Source organism: Silurus aristotelis, assembly GCF_946808225.1.
Source record: "Silurus aristotelis genome assembly, chromosome: 5".
NCBI lineage: Eukaryota > Metazoa > Chordata > Actinopteri > Siluriformes > Siluridae > Silurus > Silurus aristotelis.
In genome coordinates, this window is record NC_139578.1 from 15,165,037 (window position 1) to 15,184,055 (window position 19,019).

The 19,019-nt window shown below is 36.9% G+C and overlaps 1 protein-coding gene across 7 annotated transcripts; it reads left to right on the forward strand.

Annotated features, from left to right (window-relative positions):
* The first annotated feature begins 2,072 nt into the window (after nt 1–2,072).
* On the forward strand, nt 2,073–18,578 carry mtmr1a (myotubularin related protein 1a). 7 transcript variants are annotated; one of them, XM_083540792.1, is made up of 17 exons: nt 2,078–2,556; nt 7,401–7,506; nt 7,809–7,832; nt 8,658–8,681; nt 11,733–11,811; nt 11,916–12,010; nt 12,096–12,203; nt 12,359–12,460; nt 12,547–12,630; nt 12,776–12,925; nt 13,197–13,385; nt 14,140–14,325; nt 14,573–14,779; nt 14,862–14,954; nt 15,955–16,068; nt 16,192–16,368; nt 17,623–18,578. In XM_083540792.1, the coding sequence occupies exons 1-17, from the start codon at nt 2,438–2,440 to the stop codon at nt 17,788–17,790; spliced, it is 2,025 nt and encodes a 674-aa protein (XP_083396918.1). In that variant the 5' UTR covers nt 2,078–2,437; the 3' UTR covers nt 17,791–18,578. The 7 variants fall into 7 exon arrangements, with proteins under 7 accessions (XP_083396923.1, XP_083396918.1, XP_083396919.1 ...); XM_083540796.1 differs by lacking the exons at nt 2,078–2,556; nt 7,809–7,832 and adding exons at nt 2,735–2,939; nt 2,989–4,933 and having other exon boundaries at nt 5,073–7,506; XM_083540797.1 differs by lacking the exons at nt 7,809–7,832; nt 8,658–8,681 and adding an exon at nt 10,703–10,771 and having other exon boundaries at nt 2,073–4,717; nt 5,073–7,506.
* The last annotated feature ends 441 nt before the right edge of the window (nt 18,579–19,019 follow it).

Genomic DNA, 19,019 nt, shown 5'->3' on the forward strand with positions numbered 1-19,019 from the left:
AGTTACAGTAAATTACATTTGTTCAATTTATTTACATTTATTTAATCACCTTTGTTCAACAGACCCATTCCAACATGCCATATTTGACTTCAGGAACATCATTTAAAGTGATGGTTTTCAAAATTCATTTAAGAGACTCCCAGGATTCCATGACACACAGTGTTCATCACAACCAGCTGGTACCAAAGTGTCAACGTGAACCTGTCAGTGGAAAGTTTAGGAATAAAAAAGGTATATGGCTCTAATAAGGCATAAATAAGATCCAGTTATTCACCATGTACTATAGTTAGTTTATAACAAAATTTTTTTATTTTTATTTTACAGTTAAAAAGGCCCCAGAAAAAAATAGCTATAGAAGTAGTCCAAGCATTAGGTTTTATTATTTTCTCAGGGGAAGGGCCAAAAAGTATTTGGTGTGAAAAGATCCTTATATAAACAATCAACTAGGGGAATTAGATTTTTGTCTGTCACCCAAAAAATGATTGGATTCCTCTTGTCTGGTACTTCATGCACTTTCAGGGAGTTTTTCCCTTGGCCCTGTCTCCAGTGGCCTGCCAAGTTCAGTTTTTTCTTAAAGCTGTTGCACAACAATGCTGTTCATTGTGAACTTCTAAGCCCTCAAACCTCACTGTGGTATCCATGGTCTACAGCCATTTTCCATCTATCCATCCATCCATATTAGGCATAAAATTCATTGACAGGTGAAGTAAATAACACTGATTATCTCTTCATCGTGGCACCTGGTAGTGGGTGGGATATATTAGGCAGCAAGTCAACATTTTGTCCTTATTTGTTAGAAGCAGGAAAACTGGGCAAGCGTAGGGATTTCAGTGAGTTTGACAGGGCCAAATTGTGATGGGTAAATGACTGGGACAGAACATCTCCAAAACAGGAACAAGAATAAAAAGTGGTGAACCAGCGACAGGGTCATGGGCAGCCAAGGAGTATTGATGCACGTGTGCACAAAGGCTGGCCCGTTTAGTTTAATACAACAGACGAGGTACTGTAGCTGTCCACCATCAAAAGCACCAACAATGGACCACAGAGCAATGAAAGAATGTGGCCTGATCTGATGAATCACGTTTTCTTTTACATCGCCTGGATGGTCAGGTGTGTTTGCGTCGCTTACCTGCGGAACACATGGCAGCAGGATGCACTATGGGATGAAGGCAAGCTGGCAGATGCATTGTGATGCTTTGGGCAATGTTCTGCTGGGAAAACTTGGGGCCCGCTGTCCATGTAGATACACCCTTTCATGCAAACAGTATTCCCTGATAGCTGTGGCCTTTTTCAGATGGGTAATGCGCCCTGCGCAAAGCAAAAATGGTTCAGGAATGGTTTGAGGTGTTGACTTGGTCTCCAAATTCTCCAGATCTCAATCCAATCGAGCATCTGTGGGATATGCTGGACAAACAAGCCCGATCCATGGAGGCCTGCAACTTACAGGACTTAAAGGATCTGCTGCTAACATCTTAGTGCCAGATACCACAGCACACCTTCAGGGGTCCATGCTGTGATTGATCACGGCTGTTTTGGCAGCAAAAGGGGGACCAACACAAAATAAGGCATAATGTTATTCCTGATCTATCTATCTATCTATCTATCTATCTATCTATCTATCTATCTATCTATCTATCTATCTATCTATCTATCGAGAGAGAGAGACAGAGACTGTTGACTAAGGAAATGTGTTACAGTGAAACAATGCTAAAGGAAACTTACAGAAAAACTGTAATAATGTACATGGTGTTACAGGAAACTGTTACATAAAACTGTATTAAAGAACATGGTGTTACAGGAAACTGTTACAAAAAACTGTATTAATGTACATGGTGTTACAGGAAACTGTATTAATGTACATGGTGTTACAGGAAACTGTTACATAAAACTGTATTAAAGAACATGGTGTTACAGGAAACTGTTACAAAAAACTGTATTAATGTACATGGTGTTACAGAAAACTGTTACATAAAACTGTATTAAAGAACATGGTGTTACAGTAAAACTGTGTTACAGGGAAACAGCATTAAAGAACCTGGTATTACAGGACATAATGTTACGGGAAACTGTTAATATGTACTGAGAAATGATGAACACCTGGAAGCAGAAAGAAAGAACAGAAGATTATTTCAAAGGAAGGTTCTTACAAAAAGATATTAAGACGAGAGAGAGAGAGAGAGAGAGAGAGAGAGAGAGAGATTATTTCCTCGCCCTAAGTAAACAGAAGAGCTGTTTGTCAGCAGCATAATAGCAAAAGCACTACAGGAAGCGATGACGGCGTTTCCTTCATAGGGAGGGGAAGAAGATCTCTCTCTCTCTCTCTCTCTCTCTCTCTCTCTCTCTCTCTGACTCTGACTCTGATATCCGACTGCCCCACTGTCTGCACAGAGAGATAAAGCGATAGCGACAAACATTCAGGAGACAGGAAGCGGAAAACATGGAGAAACAGGCGTGTTCTGGCTCCGAGAATCCCGCGATACCGCCGGTACCGAGGAAACCGCGGACTCTGGGAGTGAACCTCCCCGCTCGACGAGACAGCAGCGACTCTGTGGACAGGTGAATATGGCTTCCTCGTTTTACACACACACACACACACATACGCGATTTCTCTCTATCATCACTATAATAACAAACCTACGCCGCTCGTGTAGATGCACAGCCGACACCGCCATATTATCCATCCGATCTGTTCATCTCTGCTTTCTGTTTCTACCTTGTTTCATTTTCAGCGCATCAGCCGCCCGGAAACGATATGCGGTGTAAAGGATTATATCTCTTTATTTCCGCTAATGCTATATTTCAATACAAGCAGCCCCCCCCCCCCCCCTTCCAAATACCAAATACATCAATTTCTCCTCATTAAGCTCCAAAACTTCCATTAAACCTACACACTACTGCCGCCTGACACCCGGCATCATCTACACCTATTCATATTAGTAGTATTAATATTAGTATTGTTAGTATTAGTATTGTTAGTAGTAGTAGTAGTGTTAGTAGTAGTATTGTTAGTAGTAGTAGTAGTGTTAGTATTAGTATTGTTAGTAGTAGTATTACTAGTAGTATTAGTATTGTTAGTAGTAGTATTACTAGTAGTATTAGTATTGTTAGTAGTAGTAGTATTGTTAGTAGTGTTAGTAGTAGTAGTAGTATTCTTAGTAGTATTAGTATTGTTAGTAGTAGTATTACTAGTAGTAGTAGTATTGTTAGTAGTAGTAGTAGTATTGTTAGTAGTAGTATTAGTATTGTTAGTAGTATTACTAGTAGTATTAGTATTGTTAGTAGTAGTATTAGTATTGTTAGTAGTAGTATTACTAGTAGTATTAGTATTGTTAGTAGTAGTAGTAGTAGTAGTAGTAGTAGTAGTAGTATTGTTAGTAGTAGTATTACTAGTAGTATTAGTATTGTTAGTAGTAGTAGTAGTAGTAGTAGTAGTAGTATTGTTAGTAGTAGTATTACTAGTAGTATTAGTATTGTTAGTAGTAGTAGTAGTATTGTTAGTAGTGGTATTAGTATTGTTAGTAGTAGTATTAGTATTAGTATTGTTAGTAGTGGTATTAGTATTGTTAGTAGTAGTATTAGTATTGTTAGTAGTAGTAGTAGTATTGTTAGTAGTAGTATTGTTAGTAGTAGTATTACTAGTAGTATTAGTATTGTTAGTAGTAGTAGTATTGTTAGTAGTAGTAGTAGTGTTAGTAGTAGTATTAGTATTGTTAGTAGTATTACTAGTAGTATTAGTATTGTTAGTAGTAGTAGTAGTAGTAGTAGTAGTAGTGTTAGTAGTAGTAGTAGTATTCTTAGTAGTATTAGTATTGTAAGTAGTAGTATTATTAGTAGTATTAGTATTGTAAGTAGTAGTATTATTAGTAGTATTAGTATTGTTAGTAGTAGTAGTATTGTTAGTAGTAGTAGTATTGTTAGTAGTAGTATTAGTATTGTTAGTAGTATTACTAGTAGTATTAGTATTGTTAGTAGTAGAAGTAGTATTAGTATTGTTAGTAGTAGTATTACTAGTAGTATTAGTATTGTTAGTAGTAGTAGTATTGTTAGTAGTAGTAGTATTGTTAGTAGTAGTATTAGTATTGTTAGTAGTATTACTAGTAGTATTAGTATTGTTAGTAGTAGAAGTAGTAGTAGTATTACTAGTAGTAGTAGTATTACTAGTAGTATTAGTATTGTTAGTAGTAGTAGTATTAGTATTGTTAGTAGTAGTAGTAGTATTGTTAGTAGTGGTATTAGTATTGTTAGTAGTATTAGTATTGTTAGTAGTAGAAGTAGTATTAGTATTGTTAGTAGTAGTATTACTAGTAGTATTAGTATTGTTAGTAGTAGTAGTATTAGTATTGTTAGTAGTAGTAGTAGTATTGTTAGTAGTGGTATTAGTATTGTTAGTAGTATTAGTATTGTTAGTAGTAGTATTAGTATTAGTATTGCTAGTAGTAGTAGTAGTAGTAGTAGTAGTATTGTTAGTAGTAGTAGTAGTATTGTTAGTAGTATTGTTAGTAGTATGATTAGTATTAGTATTGTTAGTAGAAGTAGTAGTAGTAGTATTGTTAGTATTAGTATTGTTAGTAGTATTAGTATTAGTATTGTTAGTAGTAGTAGTATTAGTATTGTTAGTAGTAGTATTAGTATTGTTAGTAGTAGTATTAGTAGTAGCATTAGTATTGTTGTAGTAGTATTACTAGTAGTATTAGTATTGTTAGTAGTAGTAGTATTAGTATTGTTAGTAGTAGTAGTAGTAGTATTGTTAGTATTAGTAGTAGCATTAGTATTTTGAGTAGTAGTATTACTAGTAGTATTAGTATTGTTAGTAGTAGTAGTATTAGTATTGTTAGTAGTAGTAGTATTAGTATTGTTAGTATTAGTAGTAGCATTAGTATTTTTAGTAGTAGTATTACTAGTAGTATTAGTATTGTTAGTAGTAGTAGTATTAGTATTGTTAGTATTAGTATTTTTAGTAGTAGTATTACTAGTAGTATTAGTATTGTTAGTAGTAGTAGTATTAGTATTGTTAGTAGTAGTAGTATTAGTATTGTTAGTAGTAGTATTACTAGTAGTATTAGTATTGTTAGTAGTAGTATTAGTTGTAGTAGTATACACTTGGGTTGTTCTGGTGGTAGTTTTGGTTGTATTGCACTATTAGTTTTCACTAGATTTACATTTATTTAAAAATTTGGCTCATAACTTCACCCAAAAAAAGGAAACATTTAAATAAAGCCAAAACTAGCTTGTTTCTGTTGTTGTTGTTGTTGTTGTTGATGATGATGATGATGATGATGATGATGATGATGATGTAATGGGTGTGATGGATTGTCTTTGTTGCTTCAAGTAGGTTTAGATGTATTGATCTCTAAATACGTTCACCCAAGGAGATGGAAACTTGCCAAATGAAGTCAATTTGTTTTTGTTGTTGTTGGTGGTGTAATTGTGGCAATATTTTTTTATATTTTGTTTTACACTAGACATATTTTCTGTTTGTAAACTAAATACATTTTTGGTTTATAATTTACCGGTTCCGTCAAGAACATGGAACCATCCAAATTGCGTTAGTAACAGCTTGCTCTTGTGATTGAGGTGATATTTTGTCGTAACTTGGTTCACAGTTGCATTGAAAAACTGTGAACATCCAAATTAAGTCAATTCTAACTTGTTGTAATGGATGTGATTGTCTTTGTAGCGTAAATAGCTTCTTTTCCATCTTTTTTTATTTTTTTATTTTAAATAAATTTAATAGATTTAAATGTAATCTTTTTGTTTTATGGTTTATTTTTTTATATAGACAATTGGACCATCCAAATGATTGATTCATTTGGATGGTCCAATTGTCTTCATAAAAAACACCAGGTTGTTGTTGTTGTTGATGATGATGATGATGATGATGATGATGATGATGATATTGTAACAGAGGTGATGTTTTGTCTCTGTAAGTTCAAGGCATTTTACTTTAGCCATATTTTAGGTTTTTAAGAAAAATGCAACCATCCAAATGACGTCAATACCAGCTTGCTGCTGTTGTAATGCACGTGATCTTATGTCTTTCTATGCCACTTTATATTTTTCACTTTGGAGCCATTTTGGCCAGAGCCTAATAATGAGAAACTGTAAACATTAAAATGTAGTCAATACAAACGTGTTGTTGTTGTAATAGACCTGTAAATGTTGTAAATGTCCTTGTAGAGTAGAATAGCTTCACACTTGCCATTTCTAATTTTATCAATTTATTTTTACTCTGTCTAAATTTAAAATTACATTTATTTTTGTTTAATGGTTTGTTTTAAAAAGACAATCGAACCATCCAAATGAAGTCAATACCAGCTTGTTGTTGTTGTTGATGATGACAGTGCCGTTGTAATGGATGTGCTTGTTTGCCTTCATTGGTTCAAGTACCTTTGTGGCAGTCTGACATTTTAGCCATTTGTATCTCTAACTACTTTCAGGTAAGAATTTGTTTTGGGTGGTGGCGTTAAAATGGAGGTGACTTTTTTGTTTTTGTTTTTGTAGGCTCAAGTAGTTGTGCTCCAGCCATAAAACATTTTAACTTTATCTAAATCTAACCTCACATTTTTATTTTATGGTTTGTTTTACCATCCAAATGACGCGAATACCAACTTATTTTTGTTGACAGTTGTGTGGCAGCAGTGCAAATCATAACACACAGACCAGTAGCTTCAGGCCATGTTCACATCCAGCATCTGTATGAGGGGGAAAAATGTGATCTCAGTGATTTCAACTGTGGCATGATCGTTGGTGCCAGACAGGCTGATTTAAGCATTTCTATGTCTGGGATTTTCACACATAATTGGATGTTCTTCTCCTTGCATCATTCTGAGTAAACCCAAGAGGCAGTTATGTTGATGTGGGAGATGAATAAAGAATAGCCAGACTGCTTCGAGTGGACAGAAAGGCTACTCAGATAATCACTCTGGTTAGCAGAACAACATCTAAGAATGTATAATGCATTGATCGTCAAATGCATTTAAGAAGCCACTTTAGGTGGTTCTCCTTTTGTCAATGCTTCTTTTGCCTCCTTTTGTAAAACAATGCTGAGGCTGCAGTGAGCATAAGATCACTATAGCTGAACAGCTGAAGACTGAAAAAAGCAGCTTGGTCTGATAAACCTTAATTTACACTAATACACATTGATTGCAGGGTCAGAAATTGGCACCAACAAATTGTGTGATTTAAACAGTATCTTAAAAGAATTTTCCAAAATCTTGTGGAATGCATGAAATGAAAAACTGGGTTTGCAGCAAAGTCAGGCCTTACCCAGCATTAATATAGTGTTTTTTTAAATAAAGTGTCTGGTGAATGGATGCTCTCCATGATTGTCACAATGTTTTAGTACGGTGGTACACAGTCTAAGTGAATTCACTCTTCTTTAATGCATGTGTGTTTCTCAGCCCCTCAAGCTCTCATGTTGAATGGTGTAAACAGCTGATCGCTGCCACAATCTCCAGCCAGATCTCAGGCTCTGGTATTCCTGAGGTCGTGAGCCGTGACTGCAAGGTAAGCTGATTCACTGTATGATTATTTGTGCATTTCAAATTCTTTCCCGATATCATTCTCATCATGTAATCTTCTTGTGCATTAATTGTATTCCCACATCATTTTAACCAACACACATTTAATGCCTTTTTTTGTTGTTGCTATAATTCATATTATCTTGATTCTAACTGGAATGGAAAACAACAAATCCAGCAACTTTACTTACTAATTAGTCAGGTTTTTATTCAAATAAGTGTAGCCCAGAGATGTACCATTTATCTTTCTTTATTATATGTGGTGCATGCATTGTTTTTAATCAACAGGCTGGGTGGAAGCTAGAGCATAGGGTAAGACATGAGTGCTAATATGTGTGCTGCTGTGTCTATGCTTCTGTAAACTACTAATAGAGTGTAACTCTAATGTCTGTATTTGTGTTTTTGTACTACGCTGTTGGAAATCTCCTTGAATTTGATTGCTCGCTTTGCTTGTTTGTGTTTAACAATGCGTTTAACAATTTTGTGCTGTGATCTGATAGGATTCTTATAATTGCTTATTACAGATAAATAATTGATGATCCGAAAGCTTTTTATCTAGAAAGTGCTATAACAGGCTGAGGCTGTAGGAAATGTTTTCTCCGCTAGCCAAGCTGTATATTCTTAACATGCAATAGCTTCACATGGGTTCCTTCAAAAGGATTTAAGTTTGTTAAAAAAAAAAAAAAAAAAGTCTTGAAATACTTATTATTTGTCACATCGTTCTACTTTTCTTTTAATTGTATTTTTTTTCTAGAGTTTCTGACAAATAAGCAACATTTCTATCATACAATGAAATTCGAGCTGGAAACTGTAAATTCTAAATCCATTCACTTTTGTCATTACCATCATCCCAGAAATGCTGTGGAAATTACCTAAATATTAATGAACAGATTTAATCCTTGAGGGAGTGACCCTCATTTTCACTGATCCACATTTCTGACTGCATGATATACCAAGCTAATGACATGATAATGTCATGAAAATAATCATTGCTAATGTACAATTCCACCTTTAAACCTCATTTTACACCTCATCAAGTATGTTGAAAAAAGCCTTTTTCCACCACTATTGACTTCGTGTTCATCTCATTGTGCGTGTGTGTCCATGTGTGTGCCCATGTTTGTCTGTGATCGACAGATATCCAGGAGACCTAATCTGAGGGTAAGCTAGTCTTCAGAAGCAAGCTGTGTCTAATCACTCCTATCCAAGCTTCTATTCAATGCACTATTTGGCCAAATGTTTGTAGACATGTGACTTTTACATTCATATTTGAGTCTTTCAAGTAAGAATGTAGTCAAGAATGAAACTAAAGGGTTGAACCAACACATGATCCAGCCCTGTGCGCAAAGCATGGGCCATAAGGGCATTTTTTACATCGAATTTGAGTTTCCTGCACAGAACCCTGATCTTAACTCCACTGAACACCCTTCTGATGAACCAGAATGCTGAATGCAGACTGCACCCCAGGCCTCCTCACCTGACCTCAATACCTGATTTCATAATTGCTCTCATGGCTAAATGAGTAAATCGTCACAGGAGCTCCAAAATCGAATTGTGAAGTGGAGTTTATTATAACAGCAAAATGGCTAAATCTGAAAAATGTTCAATAAGCATCAATGAATGCGATCACGTGTCCACAAACTTTTGGCTATGTAGTGAAAGTTAACACACTTATTTCCCCCGCATGACTCTGGTATTTATACTCGTATAAGCCAGTACTGGCTTTTAGTAATTCAGCAGGTTATTGTATATCATCATCAGCAGTGCTCTATTGGGTCCAGTTCCTTTTATGCTGAGATTTTATTGAGTTAGTGTACAGTATGGAATGAGCTGAATACATTTTAGAGTTATGTGTAAAATCAAGGAAAACTGCACCTTTCTTATTTTTAATTGTTTTATCTTAATGGAGCTAAAGTCAGAAATCCTTATTAAGAGGAGCATTGCGGTTGGCAAAAGAAAGTGACAGATTATTATTATTGCCGAAAAAGCTGCGGTGAAGAAATGTGCAAGGCTGTGGGAAATATGTGACCTTTGACTTTTCTGGGCTTTTAGTTCACTAGAGCTGGTGAAAGGAAGATACTACATGCCAACCTCTAGCGCTATGACATGAATTCCAAAGAAATTTGCAGTCACTTTAAATGTGTTCATTAAAAGCAGCTCGTTATAGAAGCTCACTGAATCATCTGACTTGTTTTTATTTCACTTCTTTAAGCGATTATAAGAATAAACTTTCTTTCGGCTTCTGCCATTAGGGGGCGTCACAGCGGATCATTCGTATTCATGATCCGCAGAACCAACCCCAGCCATCAGGGTTGCACAAGCAAGTGATTATATAAATAATATAAATAAATACAATTTTGTTAGACAACTAAACGGTCGCTGTAGCATCTTTATTGGTGAACTGATATGGAAATAAAAGATATTTTACATCATTATTAGTAGAAGTTTGTAGTTAGAACTTGAGGGATAACATCTTTTTTTATACCCAGTGTAAAATACATTTTAATAGAAATTATACAGACACTGTAAATGATATACTGCAACATCAATGATTATTAAGAATGGGTTACTCTTCTCTCTGACTGTTTTTATTATTGACTCAGTGGCCTTCAGCTTTCTATTTAAAGCATTAATGCTGCTGTCAGTGACTTGTTTTTCACTGGTGTCCCTCAAAAACATCTCATAGCTCAAAAAGGCATTTTCAGAGCAATGGATCAGAATAATAATTACATTGGCATGCAACTCAAACAAAATCCCAACACCCTTGGCGTGCTGTATTATTTTATACTATTATATAGTGAAGGTAATGGGTAGTGTCTGCATTTAAAGCTTTCTATCAGTGATAAAGGTAGTTCTCTTTCAATTTCACCAAGGTTTCTACTTTTAAATATCTACAAGGTTATGTGCTCAAACATTGGCGTTCAGTCAGAATCAATCTAACTCTTGTTCCATGAACACTGAGTGTGGTATGTGTGCTGTGCTCTTGCTCATATCACACTTCCTGTCTCTGTGTGGAAGTTTGACCTTTAGCCCTTAATGTGTCTCTGCTGGAGCATTCTTCCTTTCTCTTGTTCCCTCAAGGCAGACTTTTCCTCACAATGTTTCAAATCTCTGTTCTTGTTCTTCTTCCATCTCTCTCTCTCTCTCTCTCGCTATCCTTCTCTGCTTGGCTGTTTGTTCAGTCCCAGGACTCTCTAGAGGAAAATGCATATGAGGGTGACAGTGACACTGAGCTGCCTCTTCACTCTCTGGCAAGTCTGTCTTTAACCCCTAATCATCCTCCCTTTCTCTGCTTTCTCCCCACACAGCACTTCTCTCATCCCTTCCTGGATATTTACTCGTCTGTTTCTGCTGACTGATTTCTTACCGTAGTTTGCTTTAACAACAGCTTGCTTTTGCTCACCTCCTGTAGTGCTGTACTTCTGCGTCTCACTGCGTGTGTGTTTAGCCTTTTATAGCAGTGTATTTACGATCATTTCTATAGCGGGAACACTGAATAAACGTGGACACTGTTATATTTCAAAATGAATATAGTGTTGTACATACAAAAAAAATGCATGTATGATACCAATCTTAAATATTAATAATTAAACATAAAGCAAAATGTAAAGGAAAATATGACCAATTGTGAGTAAACATAAAAAAAAAAAGTGAACACAAATGAAAAAATAATGAATATGATCAGGAAATACAGTTTTTGCATCCTGTGGCCAAAAGGTTTTTGATAGCCCTAGGCCTGAGCAGTAAAACTGTAATATGGCCTTCACACACTGCATAGTGTACTGTATATTTAATTAACTGCTCTAATTCTTATAGACTTGTTGTTAAAATAACTTCTTTAAATTCGTGCACTATTTTGGGAGTTTTGCCTCTTTGTCACCTCATTTGAAAGCGAACGCAAAGGATGTCAAGTTTGTTGTTGAATTCCCACAATGCACTGCTTAGCATAAGTCTACATGAGATGTCCTTCCAAGCTGTTCAGAATGGTTCAACTGATTGCACTAGATTGAATACAAGGGTGATTACATAGTATATGGATATAAGACCCATATTGGAAGGCACTTATTTACCTTAATTACTTAATTTATATATATATATATATATTCAGATTGCCTTTTTGTATTTGTGGTTGGGGGGAATCATTACTTTATACAGTACATATTTATAATAGGTTTTTTTTATTTAATTTTTTTTTTACATATTTTAATACAGCAAACCCTTAAAGAAATGCAAAGGCAAGTACCCATGGATGAGCTTCCACTAGTCCCTGGGGAGAGCATTAAAATAACTGGTAAGCATTTCTCTGAACTCCTTCAAACTGCACTGTGTGACATTTCTAACGAGCTGCTTCTGCTCAGAGTCTCTGACTGTTTTTTTTTTTTTTTTTCCCCGTAGCTAAAGATGTGATGTATATCTGTCCATTCACTGGAGCCGTGACCGGCACCCTCACGATAACAGACTACAAGCTTTACTTTGTCAGCCTTGAAAGGGTGAGCGATGGTCTTAATGCAACAAATCAGGAAAATCATATTTGCCTCCAGGTTAAATCAGCTTATAATCACATCCTGTTTTTAGGATCATCCCTTTGTGCTAAATGTGAATTTGGGGGTGATAAGCCGGTTGGAGACCATCAGTGTTCAGAGTCATGGGGAGAACACACAGGGACTGGAGATCGTCTGTAAGGTAAAGTTAATTAATGATGAGCTGGACCTGTTGAACATTTCCAGACTTTTTTAAAAATTACAGTGACATATGATTGATAGATGATGTAGTACGTCTTTCATAGTTAGCGGTATTTAAACTAGCATCCTTTCTCTTTTATTTTGTTGCTATGTCAGGACATGAGGAATCCTAGGTTTGCCTATAAGAAGGAGGAACAGAGCAATCTGGAAATTGTGGAGACACTTACCAAGTGCACCTTTCCACTGTCCAATGATCTCGTAAGTCGAAGTGTTCAGCTTTAATATGTTGCCAGTCCTCGTTTCAAGAGAAGTCGTGCAGTTATAAATAATTGTTCTTTTTCCAGCCCCTGTTTGCTTTCCAGTATAAGGAAAAGTATCCAGTAGAAGGATGGAAGGTTTATGATCCAGTATCAGAGTATAAAAGGATGGTAAAACTTGTTATAACCCTGTTTATTGTGTGTAGCTTTTACATTTTTGCCAGTAATTAGACAAAAAACGTTGTTTCAAACATTTTCACTTACAATATATGTACATTTTTTATTGTTTTGATTATTGTTTTTGTCTCTTATCCAGGGTCTACCTAATGAAAGTTGGACTATCAGTAAGATAAACAGTAACTATGAAGTGTGTGACACATATCCTGCTCTCCTGGTCATTCCAACTAGTATCAAAGAGGATGAGCTTAAAAGAGTGGCATCTTTCAGAGCCAAGCATCGCATACCGGTCAGTGTTTGTTCCTTAATGCTCAGGTTACTAATAATGCTATAATGCTGGTACACACATTCCTGGCCTAGCTAAACCTTACCAGACTAAAAACCCTGCCTGTTTTGCATTGTCTGTACAGCATATTTGCTTTCAGAGACAAAACTACATATATGTGTAACTAATATTCCTCCAGCATTGCAGTTTATACCATTGTTTCATCATAGGATCTCGCTGCACATGTCACAGCCTGTTTCTAATGTACAGCATCGTAATGCCTGGTCTCTTTCAGGTCCTCTCTTGGATCCATCCTGAGAGCCAGGCCACGATTGTGCGCTGCAGTCAGCCGCTGGTGGGGCCGTCAGACCGCCGATGCAAAGAGGACGAGCGCTACCTGCAGACCATCATGGACGCCAACGCACAGTCACACAAGCTGAGCATATTTGACGCGCGGCAGAACAGCGTCGCCGACACGAATAAGGTAAATATAGACAAAGAGAGAGTGGGATGTCTTCAGATGTGAGTTCAGTTTGTGATTTCATATAGGTAGTTATTACTAGTAAATATTTGTGAACATATACACACCTACACCGACCTGGCATATCATTATGACGTTATAACACTATGAGCGGCGAGTGAACAAACACTGATTATCTCTTTATCATTTCACCTGTCAGTGGGTGGAATATATTAGACAGCAAGTGAACATTTTGTCCATCAAAGTTGATGCATTCAAAGCCAGAAAAATGGGCAAGTGTAAGTGAATTTGAGCGAACAAGGGCCACATTAATGTGATGGCTAGACGACTGGGTCAGAGCATCTCCAAAACTGCAGCTTATGTGGGGTATTTCCGCAGTGGTCAGTATCTATTAAAAGTTCTCCAAGAAGGAACAATGGTGAACCTGCATCTGGGTCATTGCCGGCCAAGGCTTGTTGATGCATGTGGGGAGCGAAGGCTGACCCGTGTGGTCCGACCAAACAGATGAGCTCCTGTAGCTCTAATTTCTGAAGAATTTCTTGCTGTTATGCTTGACGTGTCAGGACTATTTTGGCAGCAAAAGGGAGACCAACACAATATTAGGCAGGTGGTCATAATGTTATGTCGGATCTGTAGCCATTAAGTTAAGCCTGGTCAGTGTAGATCGTAATGCAGTTTATGTTTAATACCTGTGTCGTTTTCATGTCGAGTTTATTCTACCATCGCATTCGCATCTCAATTCTTTACTTCTCATCAGACCAAAGATGGTGGCTATGAGAGCGAAAGTTTCTATCCCAATGCGGAAATGAATTTCCTGGAGATCCCCAACATCCATGTGATGCGGGAGTCCCTGCGCAAGCTGAAGGAGGTGGTCTACCCCACTATAGACGAACTTCACTGGCACTCTGCCATCGATGCTACGCACTGGCTGGAGTATATCAGGGTAAACACGCACAGACCTCATAAGACCTTGTGTGTGTTCTTTATTATATTCCTAATTAAAGACATTTTGCAAAACCAGAAACAAAAACACTTAAGAATACAGAGCTTCTGTTGTGTTTTACATTTTTTTGGTCAATACCTTAATTTATTATTATATACAATATATCATAGCTAGAATTTGTGATTTGAAAAAAATTTAACCCTTGTGTGTTGTGACCCTAAAAAGTCAAACCTTTATTTGTGTGCAGCTGTTATTAGCAGGTGCAGTGCGTATAGCTGATAAAGTTGAGTGCAGTAAGAGCTCGGTGGTGGTGCACTGCAGTGACGGCTGGGACCGCACGGCTCAGCTCACCTCTCTGGCCATGCTGATGCTGGACTCGCACTACCGCACACTCAGGGGCTTCCAGGTGCTCATCGAGAAGGAGTGGATCAGCTTCGGACACAAGTTCGCCTCGGTGTGTATGGGCAGTGAGTGGGGCTGTGTGTATGGACGTTTATACACTTGTGTATATTCAACCCGCTCTTTCTATCTCGCAGCGCGTTGGCCATGGAGACGAGAACCATGCCAACTCTGAGCGATCCCCACTTTTTGTTCAGTTCATCGACTGTGTGTGGCAGATGATTAGACAGGTCAGCGATATTCTTCACACCACAATACGGTTAAATTCTCCACACGGATTGGTCAGAAGGCTTTGATCCGTTTTCTCTAGCAGAAGTGATGTTTTTTTTTTTCATTCTTCACAAGGGCTGGAATTTATATAATAGGGATGTGCATCTCGATGCATAACCAACATCTGATACATTAACGATGCATATGAAGCAGCTACCGATGCGATATGATTCACCCCTGTTTAGCTGCAGTGCGATTTGATTCATTGCAATAGGAAACAATAGAAAAAAATATGCTATGCAATTCATGATGGCACAGAGAGTTCACTTTTATTCCTTTGGTTCAGACAGAGAACAAATCAATAATTTAGTTAAGCTCCTTCTGACTTCATGGCCCTTTCACAAACAGGCCATTGTAGAAAAATAAAGGAAGAAGTTTAAATAAAACCAGATGTTCTTTCATTCAGCTCGAACTCTGCCATGTCCATCTGTATTTTATGTGACTCTCAGGACACGCCTCGGTCTCCGAGAAGAAATCAATCTACGTATAAAATATTGGTCACAAATTATTGGTCGCTTTCTAAATAATAAGAGTATAACACATCTACTAATAATTATCTATGAATAAAGCATGTTAAAAACGAGACAAATGCGAACACTTTTTTTAAATTATTTTTTATTTTTTTTTAAATCAGTGCATCGCCTCTTTTAACTTTTATGCCGATGCGACTCGGTCAATCTTACTAATAATCTATAAATATTATAGAACATTTATGTCAGGAGTCTTCTGGGCTTTCTAGTTACTCAGTATCATGAAACGTGTAAATTAATAAAACTGTGAAAGGAACAGAAAGAAAAGGGTTGTGAAGGAACAACCAGTTTCTAAAGAGGTACCTCTTTTTCTAGGTGTTACATAATTTTTGTTAAATAATGTTACAATTACATACACTGTAATAAAATAGTGGAATTAAATAAGGAAAATAATTGTTATAAATATCATTTCACTATTGTTTCTTTTCAGTTTCCTTCTGCCTTCGAGTTCAACGAACTTTTTCTCATTACCATCCTGGATCACCTCTACAGCTGCCTGTTTGGTACATTCCTCTACAACAGTGAGCAGGAGCGAATGGAAAAGGTACACTCCATGTTCTCACTAACGGGAGAGGCTTCTGGGCCTCTTTGATTATTCGGAATTGAAACGACCTTGTTTAAGTGTAGCACGAGTTCACGTGTTCTCGGTTTTTGTTCTTGTTTTTAGGAAGTACAGAGTAAAACGATATCACTGTGGTCCTACGTTAACAGTCAGCTGGAGGACTTTACTAACCCGTTCTATGTGGACTATAAGAACCAGGTGTTGTATCCACTGGCCAGTCTCAGGCATCTGGAGCTCTGGGTGGGTTACTACGTACGCTGGAACCCACGCATGAAACCACAGGTGATTATACTGCTCAAAGATCAATGTGTGGACAAATGTTTCAATATATAGCTTTTAATGTATCTTAAAATACCCAGAGACTCCGTCATCTCAAATATAGCTATTATGGGCACAAATCGAAAATGTAAATGATACTTCAGGTTGAAGATTTAGCTTTATTTTTGTATAATATAACTGTTTTTGCATATTTAACAAGAAAATGAAGTCAGTATCCATGGTTGCCATATACACTGCAACTAAACACACAGTATTGAGTTTTCGATTGTTGCCTTTTTACTTATAGTTTGGAGATTCCAGTGTCTTCAACCTGCTAAATATATATAAATATAAATTATTGCCTTGTTCTGTTACAACATTACACTTTTCTTTTCAAGGGATTGTTCTGGTTTGTGCTTTATTGCCTATAGAAATACATAACATTTATAAACTTACTTTCGGCTTTGCTCCCATCAGGGGTCGCCACAGCGGACCATCCGCATGTTTGATTTGGCGCATGTTTTTACGCTGGATGCCCTTCCTAACGCAGCCCTCCCCATTCATCCGGCCTTGGGACCGGCACTAAGGCTTGTGCAGCCCTAATGGCTGGGGTTGGAGAAATACATAACATTTATAATTACATATATTACAAATATTATTATTTCAGGTTCGAGTGGGGCTCATACAGCATCTTACTTAATGCGTAAACAGAATCTGGAATACATGGATACATAAATACATACATGCATTCATACATAAATACTTTTTCCTTCTTTTTTTTTCTTTCATCCATCTATCCATCCATCCATCCATCCATCCATCCATCCATCCCAATGACAAATGTACACGTCGGTAGCCAATGAAAGTAAAGCGCTGTTACACCCCCCCCTCCAGAAAGTTGAATGTAAACTTTGAATTCATAAAAGAAAACAGGTCTTCATAAACCATTCATAACGGATTCATTGATTGTAGTGTTTTTCTTCTTTTTTTACTGTATACATTTGCTCATCCCTCAAAAGTCCTCTGCTACATTCCTCTGTGATTATGGTCTCAGGAAAGTGAATAAAATGAAGCAATGGCTGGATGCAGGATTATTTAGGACACTTGCACCATGTTTATTTTAATTATATATGCAACATGGCCATAATTCATCTCCAAATCACTTCAGGAATAGTTAGGGATAAGGTAGAATATACAGAATATATAGCTAATGTTATCATTTGGAACATCAGTGTCTAAAAGTGAATCCAAACTAATGTTCTTTTATTGGTTCTCCAGATGCCGGTCCATCAGAATTTGAAAGAGTTATTATTTTTGCGTGCTGAGCTGCAGAAGAAAGTGGAGGAGCTCCAGAAAGAGGCAGCGTCATCACGTTCCATCTCCTCGTCCTCAGAACACGCTTCTTCCTCCTCACATGGTGGTACACCACTGCACACTGCCGTCTAAATACCCCCGTGCACATCTGCTCGCATAACACGTTTAACAGCACGCACTGCGTTTACTCTCAGGCACAAGTAGGGAGTGAATAAGAAGGAAGTGGCAACAATGAACACACACAAACACACACACATTCCTGTTTCCATTTTCTAACTATAGAGAGTTAACTGTTCCATTTTTATAAATACTTTTTTTTTATATAAACTGTGAAAAATCTTGTAATGCATGTCTGCAGTATGAATCCATAGTATTTACAGTTCATTCTAGTATTTTACCTGTAAATATATATAAAAAAAAATGTATTAATATATTTGTATTTGCATGTTCATCGTTCCCTATGGCCTCATTTGGTCCCTCATGTTTTTACACATGAATGCTGTTTTTGCTGTATTTTGCTACTTGAAGTTTTATTATTTTTTTTATTTTGAGTGAATAATTCTTCTATTTTTGTATTTTATTAGTTCATTTTACTTTTTTATGTCCATTTTTAATGTCATCACACTGAAGTTGTGACGAGAGTTTTCAGTATTATTTTCCTCGTCGTTCACCTCGCTAACAATGAGCACTGAATAGTGAATTTGTCCTGTTTTTAGTAGAAAAGTGTTGTAACGTTGAGTTGTACAGAGCCGTCTTTGTCTCGTTGACTATTTACTGGTGTTTTTTGAATAAACGCAACTGCTAAATGAAAAGTGTCTCAGATCCGGAGACAAAACAGAGACGTAAGGATTTGTATGTTCAAATTTGTTAATGAAATTTATGCACCGATGAATTCAAAGTAAAGTTGACAGAAAACCACACATCTGTTTGTTTTGATTCACTTCACTTAAAGTCAAAGCCTTGTGATTGTTCACATGGTTCTGTTGCTCATTCCAGTGCTCAGATTTGCCAACAAAATCACTTAATACTTAGTTTATAAGGGGTGCACCAGAACAGGTAGAGGTTGTTGAGTCTGGAACGAGAGTCCACGCTTTGATGGGCTAGCTACGCAATATGGGCAAAAGTTTGTGGACATCTGATCATGAGATCACCATGTGCTTTCTGAACATCCAATATGAACATCCTCCACAATTCTGGGAAGATGTTTCACTAGATTTGGAAGTGTTGTGGAGATTTGTGTTCATTCAGCTACAAGGGTGTTAGTAAAGTCAGATACTGATGTAGGTAATGCGAGGAGGTGCCTGGGGCGCATTCAGCGTTCCAATTCATCCTGAAGGTGTTCAGTAGAGTTGACCTACTGA